Below are 25,634 nucleotides of genomic sequence, written 5' to 3' on the forward strand. Positions count from 1 at the left end.
CTAGTGTATTTGGTAAGTAATGGTCTTAGATAGAAGGTTAAGATAGATAGTTAAGCATTGTCTCACTTATTCTTCTATAATATTAGTTGTAACTATTAATTATGATATTATATTTGTAGATTCTTCTTCTTTGAGTTTGATTTGATTTTATGGTTTTTTATTTTTTACACTTTTTTATTATTTTATTTTATCAAGACTATTGTTTAGGATGATTTGATAGATTGTTTATAGAATTTTGTCAGGACTTTCTCCATTTTTGATATTTCCCTATATACTGATTTGGTCTTCTTCTTTTTTTGGAGTTGATGGTCTTACATGAAACAATCTCTCTAGTTTTTACCTATAAAATAGTGATAAAAATTGCATATATTTTATCTCCTTAAATTTTATTTTATGAAATTACATTAAATATATTATTATTACTATCATTTGATAAATAAATAAAGAATATTATCCTTATAATATGTGCAACACTATGAAGGTCAGGGTGGTGGTGAAGGACGGACAAGAATGAAATATCACTAACAATATTATTTTCCTCAATTTTAAATATTATTTTCCTCAATTTTAAAATATACAACCTCATTTTGATATTGAAACATCGTGATTGCTTAAAATAAATTACTATATTATAATTTTTTGTGTTTTATCAAGCTAAAAAATGATGAGTTGGTCAAGTCAATCCCCAAATATACCTTCACCTCACTAGTCACTACTAACCTTTTTTACTCCGACTCCAAAATTATTGGCTATTTCCGCGTAATTTCTCATTTTATCACTCCCAGCCAAAACACAATGCGTAAGCAGTGACAAAATCCCACTCATTCTTAGTTATCCACACCTCACTTTATTTTCCGACACGTGTCCACCTACAATTCCTCTGTTTTTCCTTACCCACTTTTATTCAAAGACCTTTCTCCTTCTCTAGCCACGTTTCCCTCTCATCTCCTATATATTCGCTTCTCCCCCACTGGTTTCAACGTTTCAACTTTCAAAGCCCCTTTTTCTCTGTAATCAGGCAATCAAATCAAATTCAATTCAAATCATTTCTCGCAAAAAGTAATGGTGGAATTGCAATTTCCCGCTGGATTTCGATTCCACCCAACTGATGAAGAGCTTGTGATGCATTATCTATGTCGAAAATGTGCGTCACAGCCGATTGCTGTTCCTATTATAGCTGAAATTGACCTCTATAAGTACAATCCATGGGATCTTCCTGGTAATTTTCATCAATTTATTCACCATGTTCTTTTTTTTAAAGATAAAGGTGTACAACTTTGATTTCTGATATTAATTAATGAAGATATTTGGTTTCAGATTTGGCTTTGTATGGGGAAAAAGAGTGGTATTTCTTTTCGCCGCGAGATCGCAAGTATCCGAACGGTTCACGACCGAATCGAGCTGCGGGAAATGGATATTGGAAGGCAACAGGTGCGGATAAGCCGATTGGTCGTCCGAAGTCAATGGGAATTAAGAAAGCTTTGGTATTTTACGCAGGCAAAGCTCCGAAAGGAGAAAAAACCAATTGGATTATGCACGAATATCGGCTTGCTCATGTGGATCGATCTGCTCGTAACAAGAACAATAGCTTAAGGGTCAGTAAATGGAACTGAATTACATTTGTGATTTGAGTGAATTTAACGATTGAGATTTGATCCTTTTGACTGATCGAATGGTTGCCTTTTTTTTGTTGTTGTTGCTTTTCACAGCTTGACGATTGGGTTTTATGCCGAATTTACAATAAGAAGGGTAAAATTGAGGAGAACCAATTGAATAGTCGAAAAATGGATGTTGGAATGTCGCCGGCGGCGAGCGAAGGTGATATAAAGCCAGAGATTATGCCGTTTTCAGTTTCAACAAGGCCGTCGCACCAGATTTACGATGACTTGATGCACTTTGATTCGTCGGATTCTCTCCCAAAACTTCACACTGATTCCAGTTGCTCGGAGCACGTGCCTTCGCCGGAGTTCACATGCGAGAGGGAAGTTCAGAGCGAGCCGCCACTGAAACTGAGTGACTGGGAGGAAAGTGCCCTTGATTTTCCATTTAATTACACAGATGCCACTACCACCACCAGTTTGTTTTGTTCTTCTCCGTTCCAGAGCTGTTATGAGACGTCGCCGCTTCAGGATATATTCATGTATCTACAAAAGCCCTTTTAAGTGGGGCCCTCCTCCTTCAATTTTTGATCGCACGTGCGGAAGAGACCGAAGTCAATGACTTGGCACGTGCAGATGCATTGTAGAAATTAAACGCCTTTTTCTATTGCTTTCATATTGGCGATTGTTTTAGAGATAAGAGAAACAAATTGGCGTATATAGTTTAGTACAAGGTAGAACAATAGTAGAAAAAAAGCTGTGAAGTCGAATTTTTATTGTATTTATTAGAATATTTATGCAACTTTTGGATTGATACTCACAAACTACAAAAATTCAACTCTCTCTATCATTATTGTCAAATGATGTACAAACGACGGAAATTTGACATCTTTGTTACGAAATCAAATACGATCATAATACTGTATAATAATCATCAATAGAAAAACACGAGGATAACCATGCAATTTCGGTGGGAAATTACGCAAAATAAATTCAATTATAAAATAATTTATTATAAATGAATCAAATCTAATTTATTTAGTCTTAATAGATGAGCTGTTGAAACTATTTATCTGTTTATCTCATTTTCTTATTTCACACGTCTAACATTATTATTATGAATTACTTCTTTGTGATACTCCGTCGATCGATATATTGATACCACATCAATATTATATAGAACTAAACTTTAATTATTTATGATACTTTATCAATATATTGATACCTTATGAGTATCACATATGAACTCTTTTTAAGAATAAATATAAAAAATTTTAAAAAAAATTATTAAAATCACAACTTTATTTATTAAACTCTAAATTAATTATTTTTCTTTTTGCAGTTTTTTTTTAAAAAATTGTATCTAAATTATGAGTCTTTTTTAACTGTTTTTAAATTAAAATATCAAAGAATTACATCAATGATAAGATAACATTATTGTAACACCTTGTACATTTTAAGGCAACTAGCTCACTAAACTAAAGATGTACATGCAAAAAATTATATTTTTTTTTGCCTTACGTAATTAGTTGACGAGTTGTCAGGGATATTATGATTTTAAATGGGTAGTCAGATTGAGTATTAGTCAAGGCATTTCACAATAAGTGTTACACCAAAGTTAGAGGCCCAAGAAAATCTTGGAACAATAGTACAAGTTGAAGATTAGGTCATGACATATTATTTCATATGATCTCATATATAGTCTGATTTGGGACAAGCATATCTTCATGTATATAAGGAGTTAGAAGGCCTATTACATATCAAATTAAAGATAATTGCGTCTAGTTTTCAACGAACAAAATCGCTCATTAACACGACTTTAGAGTAAAAAAATGTGTATTTTACTATGAACTTCGTAGAGGTCAAAATTGGCCACGCTGGGCACGTGACTGACACATGTTAAGTCGGTCTAAATGTTTTAAAACTTATATGGACGAGTTTAATTCATTACAGATTGATCTTAACTGATTTTAGAAGCCCCTCCTTTCTGTTTCTTCAAACCTTCTCTTCTCCAAAACTCCTAATTGAAAAAAATCAGTCAAAAATCAAGTTTTGTTCTCAAGCAAGTTTAGAATTTACTCAAGTCTTTATTTGAATTGATGGACAACATTTCTCCTTGGTTAGGGTGAGCTTAAGGGACTGTATTTTCTTCAATTAAGGTATGATCAAGTTCCCTAATCTCATGTATGTGATGTTCTTGATGTTTTAGCTATATATTCTATGGGTAGGACTTACAGGACGGTGATAGGAAGTCGTGAGTCCAAGTTCCACCGATTTTTATTGATGTATTTGGCGAGGAGGGAGTGTGTGAATTTGTCTGGTAGCTGCTGGTTAGTGTATTGGAGTCATTAAAGTCTAGTGTATTGTTGTTTGTAATGCGTAGGATTGGATTTCAACAACAACAATTAATTTGAGTATTTTTTGAGTTATGCCTATCATGTGTTTATTGAATTGACGACATGACTTGGATATGTTGTGCAATTGTTTAAAGTCAGATTGTCAGTGGATCAAGGGATAATTCAACCATTGTAATACATTAAAGGACAAAAATCAAGGTATGTAATGCCGCCCATTTTTTTCGTTTTCAAGCACGAATCTACGTCGTTGATAGGACTAATACTCATATGTTTAAAACTCATATCAAGGTATGATATGGTTCTGTTAAAAGGTTGGAAAGACATGGTAAAGGTCTATAATTGTTTGAGGGTTTATGATATATGAATGCAACGTAAATGAGGATATATATACAATTATTATCGTAATTGAAAATTGAGTTTGGTGACCCCTTATTGTAGGCACTGTGAGTTGGTCTTGTATGTGTTTTCATTAAGAAATAGTCGTGTTTAAGAGTTCCATATTTCCATGTTAGTAAGTCCAAATAATCAAAAATTATTGTGATTATCGACACGATAAGTTAATAATGAAATTCTAATTGTATAGCTGTCGTCATATATAAAGGAAGCACCTTATGAGCATGATATATATATGTATATATGCAGATCCTAAATGTTAGTGGATTATATAGAAATATAAATATACATGCTCTTGTTAAACCTATACGCTAAGGCGACAGTTACATCTTTAGTACATCATTCATAAGCATACTATATTCCTTATAACATCTACACCTTTTTAAGGCCGTTTAAGTATTGAGTATATGTACTTATAAATATCTTTAGTCGGCTTAGCCTGATTTAATAGATGATATGGGATAAAAGAAGGTATTTGAAAGCTTTATATGTTACATATACATAATTATAATTCACGAGTCTTAAAGAGGCCTATTGAGGCCACAACCTTGAAGTGATCTTGCATATGTTCTATATTTATTAAATATACTCGACATGAGCACTGTCGACTCAGTGGGGGTAATAATTATTATGAATTTATATTACACTATTGATGAGGTAATGTTGGTAGGCAGATACAGTATGGCTGCAACTATAGTTCACTAAACCACCATAGCAGGCATGTCTAGTGGGCAGATATTTACCCAATTATAACACCACCACAACGGGCATGCCTGGTGGGCATATTTTATTTTTCAGTTACGACACCTCCGAGATGGCCACTAGGCTGGGCAGGGTCACCAGTATGAAGGGATTAACATATTGTTCACCATTAATGCAGTATGATTTGTATATGTGCTTACTTAGTTGTCTTCACCTAGAAAGGTTATGTTGTTATTAGATTTTAGCTCCCTGTCGTAAGTTGTTTCTATCCCTTACTATCAGTATTTTTGATATACTTATCTTTACAGCTTTCAGCCTTACATACTGGTACATGTTATTTGTACTAATGTCTCTTTTCTTGGGGACGCTGCATTCGTGCTATAGGTGCAAGTAGAGGCCCTGGTCGTCAAGTGCAGTAGGAGTCTGACTTCAGCTGAGAGTTGGTATGCTCCTTATATGTTCTAATTTGACAGTATTATATTTTGATCTTTTGTGGGTAGGCCAAGCCCTGTCCTGTGCACTATGTTTGTTACTCTTTAGATACTTTTGTGGGCATGTATGAACAGTTTAGATCAATTTGATTTTATGGTCTTGTCGACTTTTGTTGCTCAATTTAATTGTATTATAGCCTACCTAACCTTATGTTGTTTTTCAAATTTTATGTAGTTGCGACCTTATCAGTCCAGGTTGTTCTGATAGGTGGTCTGATTGGCCTAAGTGATACAGTTTTAGATGTTATATAGCCAACGTTTCGATTTAGTCAATATCGAGGCCAATCTCGTCCTCCTCCAATTTTGGGGTATGACAAGTATGTAGATATACCATACGATATCATGGATGATTGAGTAATCTCTTCGAAGGACTGAAGCAAATCCCAATGAGAACACTAAGTTACTTTTTGATACCACCAAAGTATATTATACTTTGATTGTATCAAGGAAGAAGAAGCAACCCTTCAATGAAGACATATACTGTAATATACTATGATGATATTACAGAGGAAAATAAGGGCGCGCGAATAAAAATAAATATGTCAGTTTAAAATTAAAAAAGATTATGAAAGTAATCGGTCATTTAAAGATAAATATTTTACTTTTTTTAAGTTATAAACGTTCTTTTCCCATGAACAAGGCAGCCAACACCCAACAGTATATACATAGGGAAATAATCGCCCCAAAGCGATACCTGTTAGGTAACAAAGCAAATTAAATGCAACACAAACGCACGTAGGAATACCAACCCGTACATAAATTACTAGTGCATGAGAGAAAGCAACATCTTAGATGGCTTGAGAAATAGAACTTAAATATACATATCCATACATACCTATACATATGTATACACAACATATACATACTATATACAACCGAGTGTATATGTAGCATACACTATAGTCATATTTGGTAAATTAGATGGCCAAATGGTATATATTGATAACTATCTCGATCTTTAATTTAAAACCACAAAATTCAAAAATATATCTTACTTTCTAATTAAACTTCATGCTCAGACAAACAAAGACGCATAAATTGTATATCATTTCATCTCTACCATAGTCGACTGAGAGATTAATTGACATTTGGTTTAATTTGTTGCAACTTCCATTTCCCTCTTATATCTTTCAAAACCTATTATGTTAGATGGTGCCCTGACAGGACATACCCCCAAAGTTGTTTAGAGATGTGATGCATCAAGATTCAAATGCATATATTTTTGTGTTCAACTGCCAGTATTTGGTCTAACCTCCGCCATTTTGGTAATCCGGGTTGAGAATTTTACCAACACAAGGCTTCCCTATGCGTAAGATTACATTTTCTGGTTTACAGCTATCGGTTGAGTTTGTTCGTAACACCAATTCATAAGTTGCAGATTGGATCACTGGCTGCTGCTTTTGCACGAGCAAGATCTTCACTAGTTGCTGCAAATTAACAATCTTGTCATGTTGATTAAACTAATCCCACTTCACTCGTTGAGCTGAAAAAACTAATAAACTTTAATGCCAGACCTTCTGCACAGCAATCACCTTTGGCATTTGCTTCTACTTTGCATCACAAATACACCACTGGGATTTGAAATAAACATTACAACAGATTTAAGAGGGAAAACGGATCCTCCGTTCTTCTCATCGTGATCTCTATTTGATATTGACATTTCTAAGAACTGCAGAAACTGTACAATTTGGTGCTTAATAGCTAGGTGTAAGACTTACCTTGTACCGCCAGAACCTCTCTCAACTTCTCTGTGCTTGCAAATATCTTACAATTTACTGTTACACCACAGGTAGCAAGGCTTTAGATATGACAAAACTTGGACTTTACTCCCCAACAGCTTTTGCATTAGACTGGAATATGAAGAGATTGTTCTTTAACAGGTCCAACACGACTTTGGGTCCTCAAGTTTGCATTATTTCAGTCTTGCTTCCCCTCACTCACAATCACTAGGAGTCCTACTGGACCAGGTAATCTCAATCTCTAGAGTCCGCGATGAGCCATCCTTGTTGCTATCCTGGCTGAGGCTGAAAAGACCACTGTACATGCCTTCACTAACAACTTTATCAATTTGGATTGTTACCCTCCCGATAGTAGTCTGAAACAAAAGTATACACATCAGAAATGCTGAGACTGATATCAAGTAGGAGTGACCATTCTATTATCTCATCCTATTACCAAATGCAGCACATACATAGCATCAAATCCTGTTTTATGTACGCATCATTTTTACTATAAAGAAGCAACAGAGTTGGTAGAACTGATGTTCTAGCCGGAAGTTTATTGGTCAAAGAATTAAACTTCACATCGAACATTCAGAACATAAAGCTACTTACCTTCCCAAATGTGTTTTTGCTTTTGCACAGGATATGTAACTTTTGTCCCTTGGGTGGTAAATCAAAAGCCCATGTGAAGCCTTCTTTCCATTCTGGCGATGTACTGTGATTCACAACCTAATCATAAACCATGGACTGTTAATATGAAATGTAGCTCACCAAAACAAGAAGCTTCTTTATATATAGGTTCTTTAACACATTGCTAAACCTAAATATTACTTAATTGGTAGACATAATTTATTTCTCTTGGAAGTTCCTATGAAGTATAATCAAGTAAACTGCAAGTCTAATAAAATTACAGAAAAAAAGGGCCACAGGAAAATATAAAAAAAAATGTTTTCACCCCACTTTATTGACCACTAGGCCACACCTTTGGGTGCTAAATTCATTCGTTGTTTAATTTACTTTTTATTTGTTAGAACTAGAATAAAACTAGGAATAGTAGATAGAATCCTACTTGGATAAGGATTATAATGTAGTGTCTACAAATAGGGCTCAGTGTAATAATGTAGATACCAATTCGATAATATTTTTCCCCTATATTTCTCACATGGTATCAGAGCATTGGTGAGAAACATCTGACGAAGGAAATTTAGGTCAAAACGATCGTCGTGCATCGAATTTCGACGACTTTCTGGGGTTGTTTTGTGTCAACCTGTATTCGTCAATGTTGTGCAAAAATTAACACTACCACGGGGTCTCCCCGCCTCTCGCGATCATGATCTATAAAAATTCCACTTGCAGAAAACCTTTTATGCGCCCCCATGCACCATTGGAAGCAGGCTTCGTCAGAGAGATCTGGCGTGTGAGCCTCTTTCCGACCACTCATTTTGAAAACTATTGTTGTGCATCATTCCAACAAAATCAGTAATCATTGTGCAAATTCAAAAAAAAATTCCGCGTAAATGCTCCATGCTTTATGAGTTTAAGTGCATTAAAGAATTTTTAAAATGTTATTTTGTGCTCTCGTGCATGTGGGGACGAGCTTGTACGAGTGTCACCATGTTATGAAGTTTATGACTACTATTTGATGAAACTAATAAATGATCATTTTATACGTTTTACAACTACGATTCATGTTATTATTAGAATAAAAGAAACAAGATATGAATGATATATGGGTGGACTTAGCATATACAACGTGGATCTCAGGAACTAGTAACAATTGCGTGATCTTGTATTTGTATTGAAAAATCCAGTAAATATATAAGAAAAAGGACTTGGGAACCCATTAATAGAGTATATTGTTGGTCTAGTGGTAGAAAAAGAACCTTTAAAGCTTGTTTTTTTAGTCAAGGGTTCAAATCCCTTGGGAACCCAAAAATTACAAATCCTAGAATTGCCTCTGGAATGATATGATTTTTACATGTGTCAACTATGTTCAGGTTGTATTTGTGATTTGAATATTAAAAAGCATATTTTTGGAGGAATCCTCAAATCATTGAGTGGGTATTTACCCCATAACGTTTGGTGTTGCCCCAAAACCATACATGTCGGCGTGGGATTACAACTAAATCCATGTCACTCCTCTAAAGACTAGAAGTGTATTTGGATTTCTCTTTAGTCTTCCTAGCATCCCATATCCTACTCATACGACATTTGCGAGTTGGGCAGATTCTTGTTGATCGGGAGAAGAGGATCGCACCATGATGTACACATGTCGTATTATGTCACTGTCTAGATGGAACCTCCCTAGTATTAAGAAATATTTTGTTTATGGCCTACTGGCAATACTATAATTGAAAAAAAGATTTCTAAATGATTTGCCATATGTTTATTCTCATTTTGAGATTTTATCGATAGAAATGAGGATTTTGGTTTTGATATTAAAGTGTCTATTACTTTAAGGTACTTGTCCCACCTTTTAAATAGAGGTCAATGAAGCATCTTGTACCACTTGGTTTCGGCCCCTTAATTTCAGCTAGAGGACGCCATAGCTTGAGCACCACCTACATACTTTCGGTGTCGAGCCCCACACTAGGCCTGTGGTGGCTTCTCTAGTCATTCTTCCATTAATATTACATGTCGGGCCAAAAAAGAACTATGGAAGGTGATTAAACAGGACATGACACATCTTCAGCTTACTAAGGACATTACCCCAAGATACAAAGGTAAGAAAGTCGAGGATTAGAGTAGAAGGGTAGTAGGTAGCCAAGTGTTGTCATATTTTTGTGAGAGAGGTAGCAGGTCATTCTCCTCTTCTCATCTTCTCCTTATTTAGTAGTACTCCAATTTCAATTTGTTTGGTTCGTTTTGACTTGTATGGAGTTTGAAAGTAAAGAAGACTTTTGAATCATGTGATCTTAAACTAAAAATATGTAAAATAGACCAAAATGTTCTTTAATCTAGTGTTATTAAACATGCTGTTAGAATAGGAATAGGTATTACACAATCCTACTTAGAATAGGAATAGGAATAGTATATAGTATCCTACTCGGTAAAGAATTGTTATATAGTGTCTATAAATAGGGTTCTCTGTGCAATAATGTAGATACACAATAATAATATTTTTTTCTCCAATATTTCTCACATGGAATCAGAGCAATTGTGAGAAAAATATCCTTGGAAATTAGGGTCACTGTGTAGATTTTCCGGTGGCTGTCCAGTTTTTCGACAATTTTTTTCCTAGTGAGGTCGCCTCCCCATTTCGAGGCTGACCATATACTGTTATTTCTGATTCTGACCAGTTTCCGGCGACTGGTCATTTATTTTCCAGATTCTGACAGCCTATTTCCAATTTATTTATATATTTTTTTCTTTTTTGGGGGGAGAAATTTTGATTTCACAAGATGTCTTTTGGGGTGAAAACTTTTGGCATAAAAAATATGGAAAATGGAAGCTCAAGCTCTATGACCACTTCTGAACCATTAATGGGAGATTCAAATTATCTAGCTTGGGCTTCCTCAGTTGAGTTGTGGTGCAAATGTCAAGGTGTTTAAGATCACTTAACGAACAAATCATGTGTGGTAGATGAAAAGGTAAAGTCTAGTGTTGAAGATGCAACAACCAAAACACACTGAGAGAAGGTTGATGCTCAATTATGTAGTCTCTTATGGCGCTCTATTGAGTCCAAGTTGATGCCTTTGTTTCGCCCATTTCAGACATGTTATTGGAAAAAGGCTCGTGCTTTATACACTAATGACATATCTCGTTTCTATGATGTGATATATCAAATGACCAGCTTAAAGAAATAAGAATCTGATATGTCTACCTACTTGGACAAGTACAAGCAATCATGGAGGAATTTGAAACGTTGATGCCCATCATTACGGATGTGGAAAAACAACAAGAACACAGACAAACATTGTTTCTAGTTCTTACACTTGCTAGACTGCCTACTGACCATGATTCAGTGTGTGATCAGATTTTAGTTAGTCCTACGGTTCCTACAATAGATGAGTTATTCTCTAGACTGCTTCATCTTGCCGCGCCTCTCAGTCACAAAGGTGTTTCATCATCCACCGTTGACTCCTCTGTTCTCGCATCTCAAGTCATAGAAAAACAAACATATCAGTCTATGGAGGATTGGCGAGGAGGTCATTTTGGAAAACCTCGATCCAAGTGTAGTTATTGCCATAACCTTGACAAACTCATGACATGTTATATTTTGCATGGTCCACCACCCAGTTTTGATCCTATTGCTCTAAAGAAATATAATGAGTTTTCTTCGAAATCGTGCAAGTATATAGACATCTCCACAAGTAGTCTCGGTTGCTCCTCCTGATCGACCATCCAATACTGCTCATATTGCTCAGACAGAATATGATGAGTTCCTTCAGTATTGAGCAAGTAAGTAAACATCTCCACAAGTAGCCTCGGTTGCTCAGCCTGATGGTTCTCTTGTTGGTAATTCTTTTGCTTGTGTTTCACAGTCTAGTACTCCTGAATCATGGGTCATGGACTCAGGCGCTGCTATTCTGATCATATTACTGGTAACAAATCACTTCTGTCTGATATTGTTTATTCTCAATCTCTTCTTTATATTACTAAACAAAACCAAAAGGGGTTGGACAAGCCAAGTCCCTATCTTTTGTCACTCTAGACTCTGTTCTTTATGTTCCTGGTTCTCCTTTTAATCTGGCATCTATTAGTCATTTGACGCATGCCCTATATTGTGGCATCATTTTTTGATGATTTTTTTCTCATGCAGGACAGCAGCACGAGACAGATGATTGGCACAGGACATGAATCATAAGGCCTTTACTATTTTACCTTTTCAAATTCCTTCACAGCATGCTATGTTACAAATCCTCTAGCCCTAATTCACAAACATTTGGGACATCCCAGTCTATTCAAGCTACAGAAGATGGTGCCCAGTTTGTCTAGTTTATCCATATTAGATTGTGAGTCGTGTCAACTTGGGAAACAGACTCGTGCTACATTTTCACGTAGTATTGAGGGGCGCTAAGAGTCTATTTTTCATTAGTTCATTCTGATATTTGGGGTCTTAGTAGAGTCAGCCCAACCTTAGAATTTTGTTATTTCGTTAGTTTCATTGATGATTATTCAAGATGCACTTAGGTTTTCTTAATGAAAGATCGTTCTGAGTTATTTTCTATATTCAAAAGTTTTTTTGCTGAAATACAAAAACAGTTTGGTGTTTTTATTCATACTTTTCATAGTGATAATGCCTTAGAATACTTATCCTCCTAATTTCAGGAGCTTATGACTCACCAAGGGATTATTCACACAAACATCTTGTCCGTACACCCCTCAATGGAACAGCATAGTAGAAAGGAAGAATACGCATCTAATTGAGACTGCTTGCACTATTCTCATTGAATCCCATGTTCCGCTGCATTTTTGGGGTGATGTGGTCCTTGCGTCTTGTTATTTAATTAATAGAATGCCTCTATCTTCTATTCAGAATCAGATTCCACATTACATATTGTTTCCTCAATCACACCTTTATTCTATCCCTCCTCGTGTCTTTGAGAGCACATGCTTTGTTCATAACTTAGCCCCAAGAAAAGATAAATTAGCCTCCCATGCTCTCAAATGTGCCTTCCTTGGTTACTCTCGAGTTCAAAAAGGGTATTATTGTTATTCACCTGATCTTCGTCGATACCTTATGTCCGTCGATGTCACATTCTTTGAATCTCAATCATACTATACCTCTTCTGATTATTGAGGTCTTACCCATACCTCAGGTCTTACATGTGCCGACTTTTGAGGAATTTACGATTACTTCTACATCTCCAATTGTAGTGCCACCACTCCTGACTTATCATCGTCATCCTCGTCCAGCACTAGTCCCAGATGATTTATGTCATGCGTCGAACCCTGCCCCTTTATCGGACTTGCCTCATCTTAGCCAATCGATTACACTTCAAAAAGGTACGATCTACTCAAAATGTTAACCCACATTATACTTTCTTGAGTTATCATCATTTATCATCACCCCATTATGCCTTTGTATCATCTTTGTCCTCTATTTCCATCCTAAGGCTACTGGTGAAGCACTTTTCCACTCTGGATGGAGGCAGACTATGATTGATGAGATGTCTGCTTTACATTCGAGTGGTACTTGGAAACTTGTCTCTCTTCCTGTAGGTAAATCTATTGTTGGTTGTCGTTGGGTTTATGCCGTCAAAATTGGTCCACACGGCCAAGTTGATCGGCTTAAGGCCCACCTTGTCGCCAAAGGGTATGCTCAGATATTTGGACTAGATTATAGTGACATTTTTGCTCTCGTGGCTAAAATAGCATATGTCCATCTTTTTCTCTCTATGGTTGTTCGTCATTGGCCTCTTCATCATTTGGACATTAAGAATGTTTTTCTGCATGGTGATCTTGAGGAAGAAGTTTATATGCAGCAACCACTTGGTTTTGTTGCTCAGGGGGAGTCTAGTAGCCTTGTATGTCGATTTCGTAGGTCACTCTATGGTCTGAAACAATCTTCTCGAGCCTGGTTTGGGAAGTTCAACACAGTAATTCAGGAGTTTGGCATTACTCGTAGTGGAGATGATTACTTTGTGTTTTATAGACATTCTACACCAAATTTGTGTATTTATTTGGTTGTTTACGTTGATGATATCGTTATCACTGGCAATGATCAAGTTGGTATCGCTAATTTGAAGTAATATCTCTTTCAACATTTCCAGACTAAAGACCTCGGTAGACTGAAGTATTTTCTAGGTATTGAGGTTGCTCGATCTAGAGTAGGTATAGTTATTTCTCAACACAAGTATGCCTTGGATATTCTTGAGGAGACAGGAATGACGAGATGTAAACCCATTGACACCTATGGATTTGAATGTTAAACTTCTTCCAGGACAGGGGGGGCCACTCAGTAATCCAAAAAGGTATAGATGGTTGGTTGAAAAGTTAAATTATCTCAATGACTAGTCCTGTCATCTCTTTTCATGTGAGTTTTATAAGTCAGATTATGACTTTTCCTTGTGATAGTCGAGGATCAAGGCCATGAGCATATAACCGAATATATAGACGCTGATTGGGCAGGACGACCTCTGATAGAGGGTCTACATTCGGATATTGTGTTTTAGTAGCAGGTAATTTAGTGTCATGGAAGAGTAAGAAATAGAGTGTGGTTGCTCGATTTAGTGCAGAAGCAGAATATCGAGCAATGACGATAGCAACTTGTGAGCTAGTTTGGATCAAACAGTTGCTGAGAGAACTAAAATTTGGAGAAACTGGTCATATGGAACTTGTATGTGATAATCATCTGGCTTTTCATATCGCATCAAATCCAGTATTCCATGAGAGGACTAAGCACATTGAGATTGTTTGTCACTTTGTCAGAGAAAAGATACTCTCAGAAGATATTGTTACCAAATTTGTGAAGTCAAGTGACCAACTTGCAAATATCTTCACCAAGTTCCTCACTGATTCTCGTATTAATTATATTTGTAACAAGCTAGGTACATATGATTTGTATGCACCAGCTTGAGGGGAGTGTTAGAATAGGAATAGGTATACACAATCCTACTTAGAATAGGAATAGTATATAGTATCCTACTTGGTAAAGGATTGTTATATAGTGTCTAGGGTTCTCTGTGTAATAATGTAGATACACAATAATAATATTTTTTTCTCCAATATTTCTCACACATGCCACGTGGAGAGTTAAAATAAAAAGTTGCCAAAAAGGAAAAAAATGCAATCTTTTTTAAATGGACTAAAAAGGAAAGTAATACAAACAAATTGAAATGGATGGAGTATTAGTTAGTAGTCGCATAGTATCTTATTCTTCAATTTTAACTACTACGTGTTACTTCATTTGCTTTGTGTATCTTGCTATTTTGCTCCCGTTATTTTCCTTCCAATTCTACTCTGATTACACTTCTTTTGAGTCAAGGGTCTACCGAAAACAACCTCTACCCCACAAAGGAAGAGGAAGGCATGCATACATCCTACCATTCCCAGATACCACTTGTGGGATTACACTGGGTATGTAGATGTAATTTGCATATCGGTCCATGTCCCATTCCTACGTATATGTAATGAATTCTATAGTCTTCATTGACTCACTATGGATAGGTTTATATGCACTTGGTATTGCATTTGAGCTTCACGAGACTTAATTCAACTATGTGACAGCTTTGAACCTTTGTACGGGATGTTCATGCTTTATAATTAGTTGAACAGGGTTTGTTCAACGAGCCAGGCCCGTCGGATGCTGGTTACTGCCACTAGTTTGGGTCGTGACAGTGCAATACACATACCCTGCTATACTCAAGGTAGCTGTGATGGTACTTAATGTATATAGCCCTAGTATAGTTGATGTAGCCTGTGATTGTACAGAATTGTCATTCTCATGATTAGCGAATGATTTTAAAAGTGAAAAACAGATTTTAGAATAACAAAAGCCTTTGTACTTCATCAACAATTATAAAGTGCTGGCTCATTACCTTCGTTTGCCGTGATGGACCATTGCCAATAGTTAATTGACAAAAAGCATTAGTCCCTCCCATCATCTGCTTTAAATTGTTTGCACGCTTGATTGTGACTGTCAAACAACCTGGTAAGCAATGCAGCAGGCTGTCTGCTCTATCATGGAAACTTGGTGGGCAAGTCTTCATTAGCATCTGCAATATTGGAATGGCTTCAGCTGCAACCATTGCTTGTGACTTTGACACATCCATTGGCATAATTGACCATGATTGCTTGAGTAAGCATAGTGTGGTCAATACTGAATCCTGTGCAGCGTCACTACCACACTTCAATGCGTCCACCAGATGAGGGATACAAAGCGTAGCAGCATCAGAAACATGGAGCTTGGGAAAATTAGAAAATATAACATGAATGGTCCGCAGAATCTCCTCATTAGCAGCTGCCGAGGTCCACAATTTGTCAAGTGCAGCTGCATTTCAAGGAATTTTAAAGTGTTTAAAGCAAATAAGAGGGAAAGGAAATACTTGTACTACAGTCTTGACAAGAAGAAAAGAACAAAAAAGAGATGAGAACAAAAAGCATGCAACAAAGATTTAGAATTTGGTAGCTTAAGACATTAGATCGTGGAAATTTGAGCTTCGAAATTCATATATCAGAAAGATTAACTGCTGCATTGGAGCACTACAAGCAAAACTAGACCACTGGAAACAACAAGCATCTGGGAAACAGTTTGACATCTTGTTACTTAATATACAGGGTTTTTTTTGGTTTTTTTTTTATAAGTAGGATTGTTTTATTTAATGGCATTAGGTTTTATGTCACCAATCTAGTGCACTTATGTTTTTCCTTTTGTCTGCTGCCCAATTCTTTGAACCAATATCTTTATCTTACAGATCTAGCTTCTGAAATGACTCTGTAGCTTTCAATTAAGTGCTAGCTTCTAAAGTGACACTTTAAAGCTATAGCTTTCAATTTATTGTTTTAACACTTTTACCCTACTTCAACTTGTGGGGACATAAAAATCAAAATGTAAAAAGAATAACAATTGCAGCATAAACTTCCTAAGGGCAAAATATTGGAACAGAGATTTATGTCTGAAGACTCCTTTTCTGGGTTTTCAGCAGATTTCATGTACCATTATTTTCGGGTAGGCTTTGAATGGTTCACGTATATTTCCATAATAGTTCTTCACCAGATGTGGGTGGCTTCATCATCGACGCACTTCAAAAAATTAAAATGAAAAAGGTCTCCCCTTTGTCCCAATTTATGTGGCACACTTTCCTATTTAGTTTGTTCCAAAAAGAATGTCACCTTTAGAAACAATTGAACTTTAAAATTCTCATATATTAAGGTGATTTATAGCCATATAAATGTCCAAGGCTTGTCTTAGATCACAGTTGAATTTCAAAAATCTCATATTACCCTTAATGAGATGATTATGGCCACACAAATGTCTGAGGCTCATTTTAGATTACAAATTTCAAAAGTCTTGCTTTCTCTTTAAATTTGTGATGAGTCAAACCATGCACATAAATTGGGAAGGGGGGTTACTACTTAATAAGCAAGTTACCTGTCAAAGATCTGATAAGCTCGTTTGATACATATTCTTGAAGCGTGTGATTTGAGAATAAAAACCTTACGAGCAGAGATGCCTGGGCTAAAATTTCTGAATTACGGATTAAAAACAGTTCTTGAACCACTAAAATTCCACCTGCTTCTGCAACAGCTCTCCTGTTTGTTCTACTGCTCATTACAAAATTTTGCAATGCACAAATTGCCACCATTTGCATTTCTTCTGTTGGTTGATCTTCAAGTAAACTTATCAGAGCTCGACAGGCTGAGACAGAATCACTCGCTCTAGCTAGTCCTTCATGCTGGGAGAGATCACCAAGAGCAAGAGCTGCAAGAAGCCTACCAGATTGCGATCTAGACTGTGGATCCAACAAATATTGTGCCAGAGGAGCAATTGCATACTTACATACCTTCAGCTCTCGTATGCTGACATTGTTGAAAAGGGCTTCAAGTAATCTTCCTGATGCTTCTTCACACTGATGAGATCTTAGCAGATCCAGAAGGGCATCTACTGCACCTACTTCAGCCATCAGTTCTGCACTTGAAATATCAGCCTTTTCATGAACTATGAGTGCATCTAGGGCAAGAGTAATGGTGGTCTCGACTGTTGAACACAGCATCTTTACAAGAACCATAAGGGGAACTTTGAAGTAGTAATCAGAGTTAGAGCATAGGACATTGCAGAGAACCATAGCTGCTGACTCCCACAATGCAACAGGTGGTACAGGGTCGTCTTGAACAATAACCTTTGCAAGCTCAAAAATACCACCAGCATCAGCAACTGCTTTTGGCCAGCTTAATGAGATATTTTCCAAAGCTTTAATTGCCGTCTGTTGCAAGTTCAAAATACCAATGCCTGCTAGCTGGACAAGAGGCACTACAGCATTTTTTGTAGTTATATCCTGCTTAAAATGCTCTTGTGCAAGGAGGTGAGATAACAATTCGGTTCCAAGTTGCTGGATAGCTTCAGCTGGGGATTCAAGAAAAGAAATCAGAGGCTCAATTACCTGGCTAGGAGAAAGATTCAGAGCTGCAAGACTTTGTGGCTTCTCTAGAATATTTACAAGAGTCTGCAAAGCACTGTGCTGTCCCCACAGTCCAAAATCTGACCGTAGTAAAACCATAAAGAGAGGTTCTACAATTTTTGCAGCAGCTGGGCTTCTCGAAATAGCACTACTATTTGTCAATATGCGGAAGAGTTCTGCAATAGTGGAGCATAGGGAACCGGATGCAGTTGGGAGCAGCTCAATGCAATTTTCTATTATGCCTGCTTTGACCATATCCATCTTGCGGGGAGTTCGGTCTTTACCCAGCTTAATAAGTGTACAAATACTCGCGTCGCTGAGCCGGTGGTTTGAGCTACAAATCAGATGAACCAGAAGATCAACAAGATCATAAGCTGATGCAAGCTCCACCAGCTGCTCATCATCCAACAAGCTCTCAAAAGCACAAACTGCTGATTCCACAGCCCGTTCTGCATCAGATTGCATTAGCATTACTAGGGGCTCTATACATTCAGAAGCAATTGGCAATGCTCTGATTTTTGGATCACCAAAAAGTACAAAGCACAACTCGGCAGCATCACTTTTCAGTTCCAATGGAGAAGCTGAACAAAGAATTTTATGTAGACTCCCAAGGGGATTCCTTTCTAAATCAGCCATCAGTGATGCTTTTGAATCACTTTCTGATGTCAACTTAACCAAGGCGCTAAGAGCAACTTGCTTTTCACTTTCTAATGCAGTATCAAGCATGTCAACTAATGGCTGAATGGCTTGAATTGATGCTTCAGAATCTCGGATGTTCTCAGCATCAAAAAGTTCATTTAAAGCCCTAGCAGCACTCAGCCTTGCATTTCTCGACCCCAAATGAAGAACAGCAATCAGTTGTATCGTGCAACTAACTGCTGCTTCATACCGGAGAAGACCAGAATTGCTGAAGAGTATTCTCAGTAGCTCAGAAATAGTTGTCTCAGTCAAGTCTTGAGGGCTCAAAGATAGGTATTTTGTTAGAGCCTCCAGCACCCCAGCTTCAGCCATGATTAATTTGTTTGCATTGTTACCATCTGCAATTTGTATCAAGAGACGCACAGCCAGTGGAGGTGCACCTGGTCTATCAGGAAGTGGTTTTAACAGATCTACCAGTAGAGGGATAGTCTTGTGCGCAGTTGAACCAACTCTCACATCATCAATTTCAAATAGATATTCCAGGGCAACCTGATCAGGGTTTCTTACCAATAAAAATTCTTCAGAGAGAGAAACAAGATTTGGCATATCTATTTCAATGTGACCAATCAAGCTCACTAAACCAGCAATTGCACCTGAATTTGCAATACTAAGATTTATTCCCTTGTCCCTCTGACAAACAATACTAGCTATTGCCTGAGCAGCAAAAAATCGATCAATCATTTCATCAGATTTCAGAAGATGAGCAAGCAAGGGTATAAAACGCATGGATGTTGGAGAGGATACTATATTGGCATCTTGGAATAATATAGACAAAAGCAATGCACTGATCCACATGCCCTCTGCATCTTCAAACTCTGCCTGCCATAACAAATTGTTCTTCAGTTCACTTGACCTAATAAAAACTTCAAAAAGAGCATGTGAACCTTCATCACTTCCGATGATTGGATTCAACAAAGGTGACAATGAACCAGTTACTTGGTTATCAACCTTTTCTTCAATTTGTTAATTATTTTTCATTAATTTCATCTTAGTTGCCAAAGATGAGAGGGTAAGCTTGCATATTCAAGTGCTCGGAAAAATTTCCATTTAGCAACTCAAGTGGTTTCTTTTAAGAGCTAGCACATGGCAAGACAAAGAGAAATCAGTATAACAGAAGATGAGACATGGCACTTCAAACGCATTAGTTTTTATCATGATCCAAAAACATGAAGTGAACATAAATGCTGGCCCTACTCCAGAAGTATGCAATTAATACAGATGATACACCTCACAGCCTTGCAAGTTCGTTATTACGGGTAGTTCCTCCAAAGGATCGGACTAATGACGTATACAATACTTGATTTTTCGATGTAGATGCTACATAGTTGGTTAAGTTAGGTAAATGAAATATTCAACAGTTTTGAATAGTTTTACAGTACCAGTCATCAGGTATGCAATCAACAACATACCCAGTGTATTCCACAAGTGGGGTCTAGCGAGGGTAGTGCGTACACAGTCTTACCCCTACCTTGTGAAGGTAGAGAGGCTGTTTCCAATAGACCCTCGGCTCCATCAGGTATTCAATCAGTCTACATAAAACCGCACAAAGAATAATAACCTGAGCCAAGGTTCAAAAACCAAAAGTACTGAATAAAATTAGCCAATCAACACTTATATTGGTCCAAGTTGAAACCAAACTTTTGTTCTTCAAGAAGAGGCCTGCAGCACAAAGACAAAGTGTAAATTACACAATGTATACCTGTAGATTGTAAGTGTGTCTTGAAAGCTTGTCAGCAAGAGCCTCAAGTCCCCCTGCTTCCTGAACAGTGGACTTGCTATTTATATGAAATGATGAAATTATTGATAGCAGCCAAAGGGCAACAGTACCCCCCAAGACCATTGCTGGATCTGGAACCTCAAACTCATTTCCTTCCCCAAATGGAGTTCTTTCTGTGAAACCCCTAGGGGTTCTGACTTCAATTTCTAGAGAAGAACAATTAGAGTTTTTCTTCATCATATCAACTAATGCATATATAAGAGGTTTCAAGTATCCAGATGCATAAAGTGCATCCATTGACTGAACTTTGTGTTCCTTGGCAGCACAAATTACCAATGCTGTCCCACCAACTCTTACTTCTAGACTGCTGGAGTTCATTATTCTATCAGCCAATGCACCTATTGACCTGGATCTTGACACTAACAGATCACCTAGCACAACTGGTTGATCTCCACATAGCCTGGATAGAATTTCTATTGCTTTATCTTGGACCACGGGAGATCCCTCACATAGGCAATGTATAAGAGGCTCTAAACTAGATGGAACTTCAACAAGGGTAGTCCAGGGGTTGTATGTTGAATGTGTGCCTTGCTTTTCCCTAGCAAGAAGTGCAATAACATCTAAGGCGTCTGCAGCATCAGTTTCATCTGCACTCATAGCTTTTAAGGATTCCGCAATAGCGAGAACAGCAAATCGACACTGAGCAGTTCCTGTCAGTACATCTCCCACTGGAAAATGTCTCAATAGTTGATGAAGGCCACGTGATGCATTTTTCTTACCTTCTAATGATCCTTCTCCTAGAACTCGGGTAAAAGCAGAAACAACATCTTCAGCCAGTGCTTCCGCAGCAATCTCTGGATCAGACAACAGATTGGCTAAAGCAGTCATTGCAGTCTCTGCAGAATCAATAGATGCAGTTCTACCCAACTTAATCAGCAGTCTTACATCTCCTTCAGCAATATAAAGCATCTTATTTGTAGATTTTTCTTTTGTTGGACGGGACAAAGCACCCAAGGCTCGAGCTGACTGTGTTGCAACAACTGGAGTTTTGCTATTCAAAAGCTTCTTGAAAGGATTAACAACTTCATCCATTGCAAGGCTGTCACAAATATCATGCCGACTGCTGAATAGGTCTGCCAGGACAGAGGCAGCATATTCTTGAGTCTTTTCATTTGAGGAATTTAGAACTTGGACAAGTGATCTTAGCCCTTCGTTAGCAGCAACGCCTTTATGTACAAGGTCACTCTGAGATGCCATGGTAAGCACATGACCTAACACCTTAATTACATGGGCCTTTGAGCTTGGTGAATCTCCCTTCAGCAATAGTAGCAATTGATTTATAGTAGCCGAGTCAGCAGTGGTGATTAGTTTTGTTAGGGATCTAGCTGATGCTTCTTGTCCCTTTGGTCCACCATTTTTTAGAAGCCACAAGAACGAGTGTATAGCTCCAGCACTTTCAACACAGGCACGGATGTCTTCACTATGGCAGCACAGGTTATACATAACATGTGCTGCATCTTCCTTAGCCTTCTGAGACCCCATTTCTAGTAACTGAACAAGTGGAGGGATCCCACCAGCAGCAGTGATTGCCCACTTGCTGTCATCAACTTGGTCAGTTAGGATTGCAAACATCTCAACAGCATACTCTTGATGTTGTTCACTGGATAACCCCAGCAGTGATATCAGTAACTGAATTCCTTCTCTCTTTCCAATTGCATCCCAGACACTCACTCCATCACAACATAACTGTATTAAGGAGAGTATCAGATACTCCTGTGCATCACCACTGGCCATTGTTATCAGGCCCGTAAGAACCTTCTTAGATTCTGATTGGTGGATGAGATTTGACAGATGAGCATTGCCATAAAGACTTGCCATTGCCTCAAGGAGACGTTCCTGGACCAACTTATTATCCCGTGGCTTTAGAAGCATTATTAGAATATTCTCAACCTTTGTTGCGTCAAAACTTTCTTCTGAATTGATCTCAAAGATCATAAGAGCATAAGCAAGTGCTCCAATTATATCAGCAACAGGAGCAGCTAATCTTGGGGACTGAGAAAGTTCACCAAGATACAGCACGAGAGCAGACATTCCACCGCATATATTGGATAAAGCTTGTATCGCATGCCACTGCAGAATCTCTCCTCCTTCGCCTTGCATACATTCTTTGGATGGAGCTACGACAGCCCCTATGAGAATTGGCACACCTTGTGAGTCAACAACAGCTTTCTTTGCTTTGGTTGATTTGAGAGAAAGAACCTCTAGAGCCTCAGCTGCACTGGCACGGACACACACATCATTTTTCTGATGTAAGAGGCCTAGGAGAGCTTTGATTGCTCCAGAATCAATTATTTTTGGAATGCTGTCACTGAGTGCCAACATTACCCGGGCCAATAGAGAAGCTGCATTTGATTGAGTTGCAGCATTATCAGAAGAAAGAAGTCCTACAATAATGTCAACTCCACCACCCTCGAGTGTTGCCCTCCAATATCCATCTTTATCACCACAGAGATTTCTCAAGGCCCCAGTCACAAATCCTTCTACTGTTTTATCCTGCTTCTGCTTTGGGTTAAGCTGCTCCCACAAAGTTGGTACTACACCCTCTGTAACAAACATTTTAGTGCCAATAGGGTCATCTGAAAGGCCACTAAATGACACCTGAAAAATCGCTTCTGCAGCTGCCTTCCTTGAATCAGCGGAATCCGACTTCAAAACTGAAAGTAGAGGTGGAATACATCCACCTAGAAGAACCTTCAACCTTAAGTCTTCATCTTTACATAATATAGATAAGGTTGCAGCAACATTTACTTTTGCCAAAGGAGTGCCATTTCTGAGAATGAATATGAATAATGGCATTGCTTGGCCATGTGAACAAATAAGACCTCGTGCTTCCTTTCTTGCTTTGGCTATGCCAAGCAAGCGTGCTGTAGTAAGTTCTTTTTCATGTGGAGAAGATTTATTTGCATGCAGCTGCTCAATAAGTTGAGCAACGGTTGACATTGTCTTTTCTTGATCATCCATTTCAGCAGTTCCATTGGCCTCACTGAAAGTAAATAACATCTTTTATTGTCAATATAAATCATAGTATGCCTTATGTAAGGGATAAATTTAAAGCAAGCAATGTGGAGATGATTTCTGTCTTTAGACAATTAATGATTGGTAACAACTAAGTGATTGCATATGCCAGATAAACCCTGGTCCTCCCAGTGTTCCATGTATAGAAATAATAAAGGATAGATGGATCAGAAAAGCTCAGCAGCCAGGAAGTAAAATATTCTACTTAACTTCAGATAAATGAATTGTTCTGGAACAAATTCTCTGATTGGTAGTTTTGCTGGTAAACATTTAAACTAACCCAAGTAGCACATTTACATATCTAACATGCACATGAAAGGGGGTAACAGACCTGTTCTTCTGAGAAGAGAATGAAACCTTCCTGTCCCTCAATTCAGGGGAAGAAGATTTTGACATTGGCAACAACACTCCACTTTGAAACTCTTCTTGCTTCCTACAGAATGTGACTACCTTACATTAGTGTGGCATTCAGGTTTGCTTGATCAATGACACCACAAGCGAAAATACATTGAAGAAAGGGACAAAGTGGATAAATTTTCTTCCTGATCTGCTTCACTTGGAAAAAAAAATCCATTTTAGACCCTTTTCACAAACTTAAACTTCAAGATGAGAGGAGGATTTACCGTGGCCGGAAAATTTCGTCCCAATGCTGCCAAATTCAGCTCCTCTGTTATTCTCCTAGGTTAAAGTTTTTCAACAATTTAGAAGCTAGGAATACCCCATTTTTCACATAGCTGGACAAAATTTGAACCAATTGTAAGAAAAATATTTCACCAAGAAATTCTGCATAAACCCCCAAAAAATTATCAAAATCATAACCAGATCTCCATTAACGAGTGAGACTCTTAATACATACACTACATTATTATATAAGTATATGTACCACATGTATATAATTTGGGGAATAATGAAATTGTGAAAAATGAATTAATAAAAGGCATTTAAAAACTTTAAAAAACAACAAATATACAGAGATCGAATCAGAAGGAAACATTGCAGAATCTTAAACGATGAATGTCTGTATACATTACCCACGATGACGTGAAATTAATAAGAATATCTTATTAATTTGAAAAGTAATTTACAGAAAAAGAAACAAAATATAAAGGTTCCAAAAAATTGTACGTACCTTTTTGTGTGAAATTTTAACAGTTTCTGCAGAAAAAGAACATCATCATCAATGGAGGGAGACAAGTAGGTCTAGAGAGAGAGAGAAACAGAAAGCGAGAGAGAGAGAGAGAGAGTGAAGTATAATTGACACTTTTTTTTGGCTTCATTTCTCCTGAAATATTTTGACACGCATTTTTTTTCCCAGCACGGTAGTATAGGTATGGATCAGACAATAAATAAATAATTAAAAGAGAAATTAGCTAAATGTCCTTTCAATTTATATTCGAATTATCAATTACATAGTTTAATTTTATGAGATCCTATCACTTTACTATTTAAAATTCAAATTATTATCTTCTTAAATACTTATTTGATAAAGTGAGTGTATCCCACTCTCTTTGAAAGTGTATCAAAAATAAAATATTAAAATTTTAATTTTAATTTCTTTTCAAAAATATATGTATTTTTAATCATTATTTTTTCCTTATTTATTTTCTTTCTTCTCTTTCAACCTTTCCATCACTGCTCCAACCGGCCTTCGATCCAGAGCTTTTTCTTTCCTTTGATTGTGGCCTTTAACTTAGATTTATGATGACTTCGGTGGTGGATTTGAATGTTTTTTTAAAATTCGAAGGTTTATTCTTAGGAGGAGATGGCGGAGAGCTCTTTGAGTAGGTGAAGAAGATAATGATGGAGGTGGGGAGGTGA

General features: G+C 37.2%; 2 protein-coding genes across 8 annotated transcripts; one reads left to right on the forward strand and one right to left on the reverse strand.

The window, feature by feature from the left end:
• Window positions 1-980: 980 nt before the first annotated feature.
• Window positions 981-2,422, forward strand: LOC129904321 (NAC domain-containing protein 2-like). Its single transcript, XM_055979882.1, has 3 exons — window positions 981-1,219; window positions 1,318-1,595; window positions 1,710-2,422. Exons 1-3 carry the CDS (start codon window positions 1,063-1,065, stop codon window positions 2,160-2,162), a joined length of 888 nt encoding a protein of 295 aa, XP_055835857.1. The 5' UTR covers window positions 981-1,062; the 3' UTR covers window positions 2,163-2,422.
• Window positions 2,423-6,933: 4,511 nt separating this feature from the next.
• Window positions 6,934-25,103, reverse strand: LOC129904076 (protein CELLULOSE SYNTHASE INTERACTIVE 3-like). 7 transcript variants are annotated; one of them, XR_008770370.1, is made up of 10 exons: window positions 24,946-25,103; window positions 24,440-24,550; window positions 24,148-24,249; window positions 20,724-23,784; window positions 17,299-19,843; window positions 15,746-16,197; window positions 7,875-7,991; window positions 7,260-7,636; window positions 7,056-7,112; window positions 6,934-6,968 (listed from the first exon to the last, which is right to left on the reverse strand). XR_008770370.1 is itself a non-coding variant. In XM_055979604.1 (8 exons), the coding sequence occupies exons 3-8, from the start codon at window positions 24,210-24,212 to the stop codon at window positions 7,475-7,477; spliced, it is 6,402 nt and encodes a 2,133-aa protein (XP_055835579.1). In that variant the 5' UTR covers window positions 24,213-24,249; window positions 24,440-24,550; window positions 24,946-25,103; the 3' UTR covers window positions 6,934-7,474. The 7 variants fall into 7 exon arrangements, 3 of the variants coding, with proteins under 3 accessions (XP_055835579.1, XP_055835580.1, XP_055835581.1); XR_008770369.1 differs by lacking the exon at window positions 7,056-7,112; XR_008770368.1 differs by having other exon boundaries at window positions 6,934-7,112.
• Between the last annotated feature and the right edge of the window lie 531 nt (window positions 25,104-25,634).

Source organism: Solanum dulcamara, chromosome 9 (assembly GCF_947179165.1).
Source record: "Solanum dulcamara chromosome 9, daSolDulc1.2, whole genome shotgun sequence".
Classification (NCBI taxonomy): Eukaryota; Viridiplantae; Streptophyta; class Magnoliopsida; order Solanales; family Solanaceae; genus Solanum; species Solanum dulcamara.

Bases quoted from the DNA above. Each gene is read 5' to 3' on its own strand.
- LOC129904076 (XM_055979604.1), bottom strand. From the start codon at position 24,212: ATGTCAAAATCTTCTTCCCCTGAATTGAGGGACAGGAAGGTTTCATTC. The intron at 16,198-17,298 runs GTAACTTGCTTA...CTTGAAATGCAG, and splicing joins GCTTATCAGATCTTTGACAG to CTGCACTTGACAAATTGTGG. The intron at 7,637-7,874 runs GTAAGTAGCTTT...CTTTTGTTTCAG, and splicing joins GCAAAAACACATTTGGGAAG to ACTACTATCGGGAGGGTAAC.
- LOC129904321 (XM_055979882.1), top strand. From the start codon at position 1,063: ATGGTGGAATTGCAATTTCCCGCTGGATTTCGATTCCACCCAACTGAT. The intron at 1,220-1,317 runs GTAATTTTCATC...ATTTGGTTTCAG, and splicing joins CAATCCATGGGATCTTCCTG to ATTTGGCTTTGTATGGGGAA. The intron at 1,596-1,709 runs GTCAGTAAATGG...TGCTTTTCACAG, and splicing joins ACAAGAACAATAGCTTAAGG to CTTGACGATTGGGTTTTATG.